This window comes from Schistocerca americana, chromosome 7 (genome assembly GCF_021461395.2).
Source record: "Schistocerca americana isolate TAMUIC-IGC-003095 chromosome 7, iqSchAmer2.1, whole genome shotgun sequence".
Lineage (NCBI taxonomy): Eukaryota > Metazoa > Arthropoda > Insecta > Orthoptera > Acrididae > Schistocerca > Schistocerca americana.
In genome coordinates, this window is record NC_060125.1 from 632,172,711 (window position 1) to 632,185,706 (window position 12,996).

The 12,996-nt window shown below is 40.7% G+C and overlaps 1 protein-coding gene across 1 annotated transcript in view; it reads left to right on the forward strand.

Annotated features, from left to right (window-relative positions):
• Positions 1 to 12,996, forward strand: part of LOC124622143 (protein SMG5) — a 276,199-nt gene that overhangs the window by 98,073 nt on the left and 165,130 nt on the right. Inside the window, exons 9-10 of the mRNA XM_047147775.1 lie at positions 6,436 to 6,560; positions 6,703 to 7,153. Coding sequence (XP_047003731.1) covers positions 6,436 to 6,560; positions 6,703 to 7,153 — 576 coding nt within the window. The remainder of the gene's footprint in view (positions 1 to 6,435; positions 6,561 to 6,702; positions 7,154 to 12,996) is intronic.

Below are 12,996 nucleotides of genomic sequence, written 5' to 3' on the forward strand. Positions count from 1 at the left end.
ATGCACTGATATGGAGTTGATGTCTGCACTTGTCTCTCACGTCATCTGGGGATCTTGCTGTCCACAAGAGTATCTCAGCATCATGTAGACAGTTTATAGAGACACATGTCTTGTGTGGATGAGCGTTGACTTGTTGAAACATGCCACCCTGATACTGTCACATGAGAGGCAACACATGAAGATTCAGGATGTCCTTGCTGTACCATTGTGCCACACCCAGTGGATCCCCATATAATGATGCCAAGGTGACACTGCTGTGCCTCTCCTTAGGTCACTGCCCTACTTTAATGCTGTGTGACGCCATTCATCAGCCCATGCTTTGTGTTCATGGCAGCACACCATATGTGGCCATTTGTGTTATGGTGTTAACAGGCAGTCTATGCGTTGACAAAAGTTCAGTAGTCACAAATGCCAGGGGATGACACAGAATGTTGCAGGGACTCTGGTACTTGTTCTTGGATGGCATGTGCAGATGTGAGTTGTTGTGATGTACTTGGTGCACATGCACGGGGGATAGGCAAAATGATATGAACACCTGTACCTACCTGGGAGTGGTTTATAAAAAGGGGTTGGACTCCCATTTGGCCGTAATACAGCTGCAATTCTTCTTGGAATACTGGCGTATAATAATTGTATAGTCTCCAGTGGAATGTTATGCCACTCTTCGATCAGAACCTCTTCTAACTCCTGCAGTCATGAGGGAGGTGGATATCTACTCTGGAGTCTGTGCTGCAGTACCACCCCCAAGGGTTTGATAATATTCAAGTCCGGGGACTGTGCTGGCCAAGGAGGACGCTGCAGTTCAGTTGCATACTCCTCGTACAATGATTGTACTGTGCTGGCTGGCTGTGTGAATGAAATATGGCATCATTGTTGGGAACAATGTTTGAGTCATTGGGCGCACCTGATTACTTAAAATGTTCACATAATTGTTGGCTTTAACTCGGCCTTTGAGAGTAATGATGGGACCACAGAATACCATCATATGGCTGCCCACAGCATCACACTTCCACCTCCGTGCCTAACTGTTGGAATCAATCATGATTATAGGCTTCTTTTGGTGTTCTCCAGACATAAACCTGGCCTAATGTTGGAAATAAAAACGTTGACTTGTTGGACCATATGACGTATTTCCATTGTTCAGCCATTGAGGATTTATGCTCCTGGTACCATGTTTTACACTTCTTTGGATTGGTTGTCATCACTAATGTTTTTGGTATAGCAGTTCGTCCATGAATATTCGCTTTATGGAGTCCTCGGCAGACAGTGTCGATAGTGTGGGATCTCGATGATGTTTCTTCAGTCACTTTAGCCACCATAGTTTTGTGTTGTTTTGAAACAATTTGTGTTAGCATACGGCGATCTCTGTCATTTAGTTTTGATTTGCTCCCACTATTACATTTACACAATGATGTCTTTCCATGTTTTGTGTAGGCTGTCACGACTGTTGAAACATTTTCTCTTGAAACGTTCAGTATGTTGGCTGCCTTGGTTACTGATGCTCCAGCTAATCGGGCCTCCACAATCTACTCTCTTTGAAACTCTGTTAGGCCTGTCATTGCACGGCAGCCTCAGCCTCTGAATGCAAATAGGAAGTGTGCGTTACTCATGAACAACCTGCACTGATGTCTAATCCATACTGAACACGCGCAGTCCAGTGTGACGTGTGCCTTACCTGCATTGTTGACTGTCAAACACATCCATTCCATTTCTACCACTATTTGCATTATTTTGCATATCCCCTGTACACAATACAGTGATCTTCTCTGTGGTGGTCAGACGTGGTAGACCAGACACTTGCTCCTCATGTTTCCATGCAATCCAACATTGGGCCACTGACACATCCAAATGTCTCGCAAATCTGTATATTGTACAATTTAACCAACTGGCCAAATGGGTACCCACAATGAGACCCATATCCATCTCTGTCAGGTGCGAATACCACTGTCTCACATGAGGACCTGTCTCTGTGTCGTTGACAGTGACCACACCGTATGTGGTGCTATTTACACCCCACATAACCCCTACCAGGCTTGGTAACAACACTAATGCGCTTTGGTGGCCGTACAGTGTGTCACAGAGAATTGCAGTTCTACAGTTATTTACATGTGAGGTTAAATTAACATCTGTTCATATCTTATGGGTGCTTAATTTTTTTTATCATATAGTGTGTTTTAAAATCAGGGTATCTGTATAAAATAATTTACTGTACTATTCACTTAATGTAACAGTAATTGAACACCTGGTTGAGTGTGGGAGATATATAATAATACGTAGTCTGAGTATACCTTGAATGTCTGAGTGTTCTTCCCATGAAGTAGTGCTAATTAGAATATTGTCTATGTAGAGACTTACTCACTTCAGTAATTCTTCTTTCAGAACTTCATCCAGTGATTTCATAAAGACTGCTTCAGATATTGAAGGAACAAAAGATATTCTCTTTAAATGGTAGCATCTTCCGTTACGTAAAAAGGCTGTGCACTTTGTGCTGTCCTCTTCTAACAATTGTTGCTAGTAATTACTCGGCAGATTGATGCTGCTTAAGTATTTTACATCGATAAACTTTCACTCCACGAGCCTCGATGATTATACACGCTTTGCCATTCTTGTTTGTTGTTATGTTGTTGAGATTAGAATACTCACTACCTGAGTGTTCAGTTATGCGATGGTCTAATGTCTTTTTTATTTCTTTAGTGACTGCTACTCTCTTGGCAGAAGGTATTCGGTAAGATTTCCTGAAAAATGTTTCATGATCCTTGAAATTAATTTTCCAGATGCAAACGATGCATTTTTGAAAATATATTGGTGTAGCATCTTAATATTTCAGTCAGTTCTTTCTGTTCAGCTTCTAGCATCTGAGCCTTGTTTTAAATATTAGACAGAGCGTCCTCATCACCATTACCCTCTCATAATTCTGTATCTTCCCCAGAATCACTTAAAACTGGGGTTTCCTCCTCTTGAAAATGCATTAACATCATGTTCACGTGTGCAGTGCCCCTGTTATCTTTGCCACTGAATACTCTCTTCTCTCCACTATGTAACCTCGCAGGCAAACAGTTCTCTTCACAAAGTCCACCTTTCATTTTATCTCTGTCAACCAATCAATACCAAGAACTAATCAAACATTAAGAGATCCAACAATCAACATGCTCGGCTTGTATTCACCTGAATTCTAAATTGTACTAGCACCTGACCTTGATGGGTTTACTTTGATTATCTACAACACTGACAATATGTACGCCATTAACAGGAAATGTTGGGAAGGCAATCAGGTTATTAATTCACAAAAATAAATCGTCTGAGATAGCTCTTGGTTCACTCACTGAATCCACTAAGGCAGAAGTAGTCATTTTTTTACTTACCACCCACTTTAGTGCCTCTATATTATTATTATTATTATTGTTGTTGTTGTTGTTGTTGTTGTTGTGTATCAAATACTTAATGTGAAGATTTTATAAAACATAATGATAATTTTTTGAAAACCCCACCACATGCCACCCATCGTGAAATCTGGAATGTCCTCTAGTGGGCAGTAGTGACCAGGTTGACTACCACTGAACTAAGGCATCTATACGTATTCTACATATCTCCACTTCAACAGTGGACATTAAAATGTCTATCAGTGTCTTCTTCCTCTCTCTATTGGGTCTTCTCTAACTTCTATCATATGATTGTATTTAGTGACATTCATTGTGATTTCTGACTTGTTTCCCATACTATTAGTTTCGGAATGGGCCATTTGCAAACCTTTATTTAGTTTACTGTTGCATGGTCTTGTGGATTATGATTGTTGCTCCTGGTATGTTCAGGCAGTTGATTCTGTTCTCTGTCTCTTGCAAGGGGTGTTCAGTATGGTTGATGATTAGGATTAAATCTAAGCAGTGGACTATACTTGTCCTTTCTTTGCATGCCATTGTCAAAACTGCTTTGTCATCCACAACTCTGAAATTCATTTCACAGTTGGCCAGTATTGCAATTTAAACTTTGGCGTTACAATATTTACGCAGTATTATTTTTATAATTTTGTGAGTGATGTTTATGTTGACAGCCTGATTTGTAGCACAACCAAAGGTTTAGCTAAGGTTGAAATATGATATTTTGTTTGAGAATCTACGTTAGATTGAAAGGTGATATTTTGGTTAAGCCTAGGTTATACTGAAAGGGTGTTGTGAGTCGGCTTTGCCTTGGACATTGTTAATTTCAAAATCAGTGCTCACTCAGTTTGTCAATCTCGCTACCATTCCTTTGGAACACCATTCATAGGTGATTCTTCAGTGAGGCTCTTCTCGTCTGACAGTGAGATAGAATCTTTAAAAGCAAAATTTTTTGAGGCCGATGGTGATAGCTTGAAGCATTGAGATAGACGTCAGTGTGCATGGGTTTTTAGTATACACTGTGAACTGTAGATCTGTACTTTCTTCTCTTAACTAATATGCCAGGGAAAAGTAGCTGGCCCTCTTTTTCCAAGTTATTCCAGGAACTTTTCATGTTTTTTCTGTCTTATGTGACCTCATCACAAATGTGTCATCGACATATCAGTAGAAACATGTTGGATTGAACTGGCAGATTCCAGTGTGTTTGTCTCAAAAGCTTCCAGGTGTACAGGTTTGCCACAACATATGACAACAGATTACGCATAGCCTTGCCATCAGTTTGTTCATAATATTTTCCCTCAAAGAGGAAATAAGTTGATATAAGAACATGCCTGAAAAGTCTGTGAAAGCCAGTTGTGTACCATGTTACATACAAGTGCAGCCTGTTGTTTGTGGGGCAATCTATTAGAACATCGGTGATACACCTGACTACAACTGAGCAAATCAACTGTTGCTGAATACTGCCTAGAGTATTGTCATAAACTGAAATGTTTTATCATTGTGTAGACATAAAGTTTATTTGGTGTTGTAATTAAGAAGTCCATCAAAATACAGATGTTGGAAAACCCTAATAAACCAGAACCGATGTTTAAATTTAAACAAGGTTTGAGGTCTCATTCTCAATATATTGAGATTTTGCCAGATGTCTCATCCTCCAGAGCTGGAAAGTGCTGAGAGAGTGTGCTTTTAAAAGAATAACAATATGGCCTCTGAAAAACAGTTGAGCATCAAAGAGCATAGTGGGCACTGTTGTCAAGCTCCGTTACAGATAGCAACACTACACCAACAGTAGTACACAGCGCAGTTAGAGTCCATGCCATGAGTATGCAGAATGGCACAGTGTGCAGCTCCTGAACAAGACTATTGCGTCTGTTGTCAAAATGCTGTGTAGAAAGTGGAATCCACAACACAGCTGAAGACCCTAAACTCCTGTGTGATAATCAGTCACACGAAGAAAACCTGAGAGGTCACATTGCCGAGGTTTAATTGAAGACAGTAAATTCCATATATGTGGTGTCTACCCTTTTGGGCATGTCCAACAGAGTAGACACCATTTTGATGCACCAGCTACTATGGTTTAAGACAAAGAAACTGCAGACATTGGTTGGGAGTGTGCATTGATTTAAATCAGTGGGGAAAGTTGGTGCCAGACTAGGATTCGAACTGGGATCTTTTGTTTACTAGACGGATGCTCTGACCAGTGAGCCATCCAGACACATTACTAATGGAGATAACGGTCAAGGGGCACCACATTAGTAGTGTATGGATAAGTTGAGAATCTTGGCCTGACAGGAGGCATGCTAGGGTATTCCGTGCAGTTGCAGTGACCTCTGTGTCCGTATGGCATAGTGGTCAAAGCATCAGCCTAGTAAGCAGGAGACCTGGGTTTGAATCCCGGTCCGGCATAAGTTTTCGACTTTCCCCATTGATTTAAATCAATGCCAGTTGCACCCAATGTCTGTGATTCCTTTGTGTCCAATAAATTCAATTTGTTCCTGTGGAAGTTTCGGTGTGTGCTTTTGTGTGACTTTATAGAGTTTAATCTGTATTCCTGATCTTTCTTTGTGGAGATTGTTGGTGGATGCTACTAGGAGCCAGCTGGAGGCAGTGTATGAACTGTTGGTGGGGTATGCACTGTTGGTGTATGTACTGTTAGCAGTGTATAGCCCGTTACCAGTCTATGCCTCATTAGCAGTGTATGCCTCATTAGCGGTTTGCATAATCCAGTCCATTGGTTGGATCTTGGGATCTTAGTACTTAGGTAGCTACAGGTTGCAGGAATTTCCTTCCTCCATATAAGCATTTGCTCAGTCAATGAATGTCCACAGTCTCGGCAGTATAGTAAATATTCCTTTCTGAAGAATGAAAGAAATAAGGAAAGTTTTGAGATGTCATATGTTATTAAACTGTTACTTGTTCTCTCTCATAGGTTTTCCATTATTGTAATATTTGCTTTATGATTACTTGATATATATGCATATCAGCAAAATATTTTTAGAGTTTTTGCTTTTAAGTAGTACATATGTTCTTCAAATGAAATATTACTTGTATTTTCTTTCAGGAGGAGAATTTTTCTATCCACTGTCTTCCAGCTCTGATGAAGCGAACTCAGAAGGTGAAGAACCTATTGTGCTGAGCTCTGAGGAAGAAGAAGATGAATCTGATGAAACATCCAGTAGTACCCAGGTGTGAAACAGTTTATGCTAATCCAGTTTCTTTTGTATAATTAAATCCATGATTAAATAGCAATGTGTGCTTGTTGATGTGAACTCTCTCTTGTAAATCATATAATATTTTTTAATGTATGAACATTCAAACTTTTTTCCAGGTGGGTACAATTGAAGCTAAAGTTAATGGTTTGCCACAGATGCAAGAACAGTGCCCAGGAAAGCCTGGAAATGTCAGTTTGCACTCGAATGATACAAATGAGAAACATCTGCAGAAAAACGAACAAAATAACAACAACAATAAGCTGGATGACAAAAAGGTGTCTGCTGAACAACCAAGTGCAACAACTGGGCAACAGTTGCAGAATGGAGTCAGTGAAGGAATTGGCAGTGGGGTAACTGAAAGAGCTCTGGAACCTGCCGACGTCTTGGAGCTTATGGTTGGTGAAGGTCGGCTGCTTGAAGCCATACAAGTCTTGGCTGACTGGCTGAAGTCTGAATCCAACGTGGAGACACTACAGGCATGTGGTAAAACTCGGCCCAGGACCTTACTGACACGCTTGGTCACTTTGCTCAACTTGCTACGCATTGACCCTGTCAGGCTCAGTGCAGGTGAGCTTATGTTCTTGTCATTCATGATTCTATTTCCACATAGCGACACACAGGAAAGCTCATAAACTAAGACAGTGAAATTTTTGGTCTCTCAGTTTATGAACTTCTTTTGTGTAGTATAGAGGAGGTACTGTCTTCTATGCCGTCTTTATATTCAAACAATATCTTAATTGATATGGACATGTCCCCCCCCCCCCCCCCCCTCATGTAAGTCATGTGATGTTTCATGATGTAAATATTCTGAATATGTGTACCTCTAGCAGTAAGACATGACACTTTCAACACACTAGTTTTACACATGTCAAAATTGTGCGCTACCCAGGTGAATTACTGACTTCTATAATACTCCTCATTCATATCTTGATATTTATTTTGAGTTTCAGATTGTAATTTATAGGCAGTTGGATGTATTACGATGAGACGGCACACTGTACAGCTAGCATACATTATGTAGTTTACCTGACTGTGGCGCCAGACACGAACATTCCTCTTATTTTATAATTTTAAAGTTTTCCTCCAAGTAATTATGCTAACCTACATACACCAAATGAGGTGGTTGCAGTGGTTAGCACACTGGACTCACATTCGGGAGGACGATGGTTCAAGCCCACGTCTGGCCATCCTGATTTATGTTTTCTCTGGTTTCCCTAAATCACTTCAGGCAACCGGTATGGTTTCTTTGAACGGTCAAGGCTGATATCCTTCCCCATCCTTCCCTAACCCGATGGGACCGATGACCTAGCTGTTCTGTCCCCTCCCGCAAGCCAACCAACCACCCAGATAATCTATACACAAAGACACATACCACTGTACAGTGCTTATATCCTCGTGGCTGATGAATTCCTTTTCTGTAAGAATTGATAATCAGTTTTAAAACAGTACAGCTCTTACATAATGCAGCTTTATGTGACCTTGGCACAGCACTTGACTCCTCTTGGCCTCAGTGCAAAAATTCAAGCCATGACTATCCATCCAGTCCAGGTAACGATGCTGTGGTAGACATGGGACATAGAACTATCAGTGTAAGACCCAAATAAATGTCCCCCCACCCCATAGGTGACAGTATTAAAATACCAATTGTGAACTTCCGAAGTGCCAGAGTTTGAAGTGAAGTGCTTCTAAAAAAGCAATGAAGCTCGCATCATAGTATTACAGAATGATGGTTAAATCCCAAAGTGGACAACAGTGAGATTTTTGGAAAAAATTTAAGCATATGTACAAATGATAGGGAACTGTGGTAGTGTATTTGTTGTAATGACGAGGAACTCAAATCTGAAACTGAAGCTACAAGTGAGGTTGTTTAGGCAAGACTGAGCATCGGGGATGGGCATAAAATTATAATTGGATCCTTTTATCGACCACAAGACTCACTTCCTAGTGTAACCGAAAACTTCAGAGAGAACATCAGTTCACTAGTAAGTAAGTTCCCCAGTCATAATGTAAATATCAGAGGGAACTTCAATCATGTGGCAACAAATGGAATTATTACAGTTTTGATGAGTGTAACAAGACAACCTGTGAAGCATTACTTACGGCCTTCTGTGGAAGCTGCCTAGATCATATGGCTTGAAATCCTGCTCATGATCGATATATATTAAATGTAATGGCAACAAATAGACCTGATGTCTTTGAAGATGTCTGCATCAAAGCTGCTATCAGTGGCCATAAGGAATTTGTAGTAACAATGATTACCAGAGTAAAAAGAACAAGTACAACAAGCAGAAATATTTATATGATTGGTAAACTAGACAAAGAAGCAGTGGTGACATATCTCAGTGAAGAACTTGAGACTTTTATCTCAGGACAGGAGCGTGTTGAGAAACTGTAGGTCAAGTGTAAAAGAGTAGTTAACTGTGCATTGTGTAGATATGTACCCAGTAGAACAGTTCATGATGGGAGGGACCGTATAAGGTATGCTGTTGCTGCAAAGAAACACCTGAAGAAATAGAGTACAGCATAATAGATGTCTATTGCATAAAATACCCAGATTGTGCAATATTAGTTGGAGTTTTCTTTAACCTGCCACGTATAGACTGGGATGTTTGTGGATTCATTGCGGTGAGTACAGACAGTCATTCGAAATACTTTTGAACACATTTTCTGAAAATTGCCTTGAGCAGCTAGCTCAGCAGCCCACTCGCAGTGGAAATATCTTAGACCTTGTAGCTACAAATAGGCTGGGCCTTATCAACAATGTCAGTATAGAAACAGGGATTAGTGATCATGTTGTCATTGTAGCAACTATAATTATGAAAATTAATAAATCAGTCAAGAAGGCTGGAAGAGTGTTTCTGCTAGATGGAGCAGATAATCAGTTATTAACATCTCACTTAGATAGTGAATTGGCAAAACTTAGTTCCAGTAAGATAGATGTAGAGGAAAATGGGTGAAGTTTAAGCAGAGTGTAAATCGTGGTCTGGAGAATTACATGCCTAGTAAGTGGATAAAGGATAGAAAAGACCCACCATGCCTTAATAATGAAATTCGGTGGATGCTGAGGAAGCAGAGACTGTTGCACTCTAGGTTCAAAAGAGGACATACAAACGACGACATGTAAAGGTTAGTAGACATTCATGCGCCTGTGAAAAGTTTTCTGCGCGAAGCATACAGCAACTACCACTGTCACACCGTAGCAAAAGATCTGGCAGAGAACCAGAAAAAAATTCTGGTTATATGTAAAATTGCTAAACAGGTGTGAGGCTTCCATTCAATCCCTTTTTGGCGTAGAGAAAGAACTTGAAGATTTGAAAACAAATAAATCACCAGGTCCAGATGGAATCCCAGTAAGATTTTACAAAGAGTGCAATACGACAGTGGCCCCTTAGCAAGCTTGCATTTATTGTGAATCTCTCACCCACCACAAAGTCCCAAGCTACTGGAAAAAAGCGCAGGTGATTCCAGTATATAACAAAGGGAAAAGAATGGACACACAAAATTACAGACTAATATCCCTAACTTCTGTTTGCTGCAGAATCTTTGAACATATTCTCAGTTTGAATGTAATAAACTTTCTTGAGGTTAAGAAGCTTATGTCCACAAATCAGCATGGTTGTAGAATGCATTACTTCTGCGAAACTCAGCTTGTCCTTTCCTCTCTTATGGTATACCGAGAACTATGGATGGAGGGCAACATATTTGTAGGTCTCCGTAAGCATTTGACATGGGACCCCATTGCAGGCTGTTAACGAAGGTACGAGCATATGGAATAAGGTCACAGACGTGTGAGTGGCTCGATGACTTCTTAAATAATAGAACCCAATGTGTTATCCTCGATGGTGAGTGTTCATCGGAGACGAGGGTATCGTAAGGAGTGCCCTGGGGAAGTGTGACAGGTCCACTGTTGTTCTGCATACACATAAATGATTTGGCGGACAGGTTGGGCAGCAATTTGTGGTTGTTTGCTGATGATGCCATGGTGTATGGTAAAGTGTTGAAGTTGAGTGACTGTAGGAAGGTACAAGACAACTCAGGAAAAACTTCCAGTTGGTGTGATGAATGGCATCTAGCCCAAAATGTGGAAAAATGTAAGTTAATACAGAACAAACCTCTAATGTTCGAATGTAGTGTCACTAGTGACCTGCTTGACACAGTCAAGTTATTTAAATATCTGGGCGTAATGTTGCAAAGCGATACGAGATGGAACGAGCATGTGAAAACTGTCGTAGGAAAGGCAGATGGTCATCTTCAGTTTATTGGAAAATTTTTAGGAAAGAGAGTACATATAAGATGATGGTGCAACTTATTCTTGAGTACTGCTTGAGTGTTTGGGATCTGTTATGAGGTAAGATTGAATGAAGACTTCAAAGCAGTTCAGAGGTGGCGGCTAGATTTTTGTTACCGGTAGGCTTGAACTACACGCAAGGATTATAGAGGTGCTTCAGAAACTCAAACGGGAATCCTGGATGGAAGGTGACATTCTTTTTGAGAAACAGTATTGAGAAAATATAGAGAACCGACATTTGAAGCTGACTGCTAAATGATTGTACTGTCCCCCACATACATCGAGTGTAAGGACCTTGAAGATAAGACACAAGAAATAAGGATTCATACGGATTTGTACAGACATTCATTTTTCCCTCGCTTTGTTTGTGAGTGGAACTGGAAGAGGAATGACAAGTAGTGATACAGGGTACCCTCCGCCATGCACCTTACCGTGGCTTGCGGAGTATCTATGTAGATGTAGATGTAACATAAAACAAAGGCTGTAGATTGAGAGATGTTAAGTTTAACACTTTTGTCTGTCAAGAGAGCAATGCAATAAGCTTTGAATGACTAGCATAGCAGAATATTGTCAAAATATCTTACACAGAACCTAGAGAAGTTCTGTTCATACGTAACAACTGATACTGGCACCAACGTCAGTGTCCAGTCGTGAGTGGATGAGACAGGAACTGAAACTAATGGTAACAGAGTAGAAGCAGAAATGTTTAACTCTGTTTTTGAATGTTCCTGTAGAAAGGAAAACCCAGGAGTATTCCTCTAGTTTAATCCCTGTACCACTGAAAAGATGAGTGAATAGATATTCATGTCTGGCATTGAGAAACAGGTGAAAACGTTAAAATTGAACAAAGCTTCAGGCCCTGACGGAATTCCTATCAGATTTTATTCTGAATTTTCTGTTGTATTAGCCCCTCTCTTAACTATAAACTGTCATAGATCTCTCAAACAAAATACCGTGCCCAGTAGCTGGAAAATAGCACAGGCCACACTCATCTACAAGATGGCTAGCAGAAATGATCCACAAAACTGCCATCCAGTCTCCTTATCAATTTTTTGTACAACGTTAGAACATATTCTGAACTAAAACATAATGAGATGCGTTGAACAGAATGACCTCCCCAATGCCAACCAGCGTGATTCTGAAAACCGATCATGTTAAACCCAAATGTCACTTTTCTCATATAACATACTGTAAGCTTTGAATCCAGGCAATCCATTAGATGCAATATTTCTAGATTTTCAAAAGGCATTTGACTCAGTGAATTATGAACAGTTATTACCAAAAGTACAATCATATGGAGTATCAAGTGAAATTTGTGACTGGTTTGAAAATTTTTTGGTATGGGTGATGCAGCAAGTTATATTTGATGGAGACTCACCTACAGATATAGAAGTCACTTTTGGTGTTCCTGAGTACAATGTATTGGGGCCTTTTCTGCTAATGTTGTCTCTCAAGTGACCTTGTGGACAGTATTAATAGTAACCTCAGGCTTATATGCTCTCTGAAAGAAAGTGTGAAAATATTTAGTCACATCTTGATAAGATGTCAAAGTGGTACAAAGATGTTATGTCCTCACTATAACACAACAAATATTCCGTGATAACCAAATTTATTTGACATTCTGTCACTCATAACAAAACTTAAGTTCGACTACACAACACTTCGCTGGCTGTAGCGCCAAGGAGAATCAGAGTCACTAGTAGAGAATACAAGTCCAAACCACTGCCAACCAGTCGATACCAACGTGTCGCAAGTTTCCAGCCAGGGAAGCCACAGTATGGTTCGGTCATCGTGAATCCAGCAGCTGGGTAGTAACACAGTCATCGGCGAAGATTGAACTGGTTAAAGGGGCTCAGGGAGCTCGCTTAAATCTGCAGGTCCGGCCAATCAGAGTGTTGGTAGATGGCGCCCTTATACGGTTGCTCACTCTGGTGGCGAGGGCAGCGCCGCCAGGGTAATCCGTATCGATAGTGGTGTGTACGTTGCCGCTAACTCTGCGACGACGCGTTCACTTGCGCCAGTTGTTGACATCATGTGCAGCGCCAGCGGTACTCGCTGTTTGCCGCGCGTGTTGTAGCACGCCGCACCGAGTTGACGGCTGGTGTGCGGCGGCCAACACGAC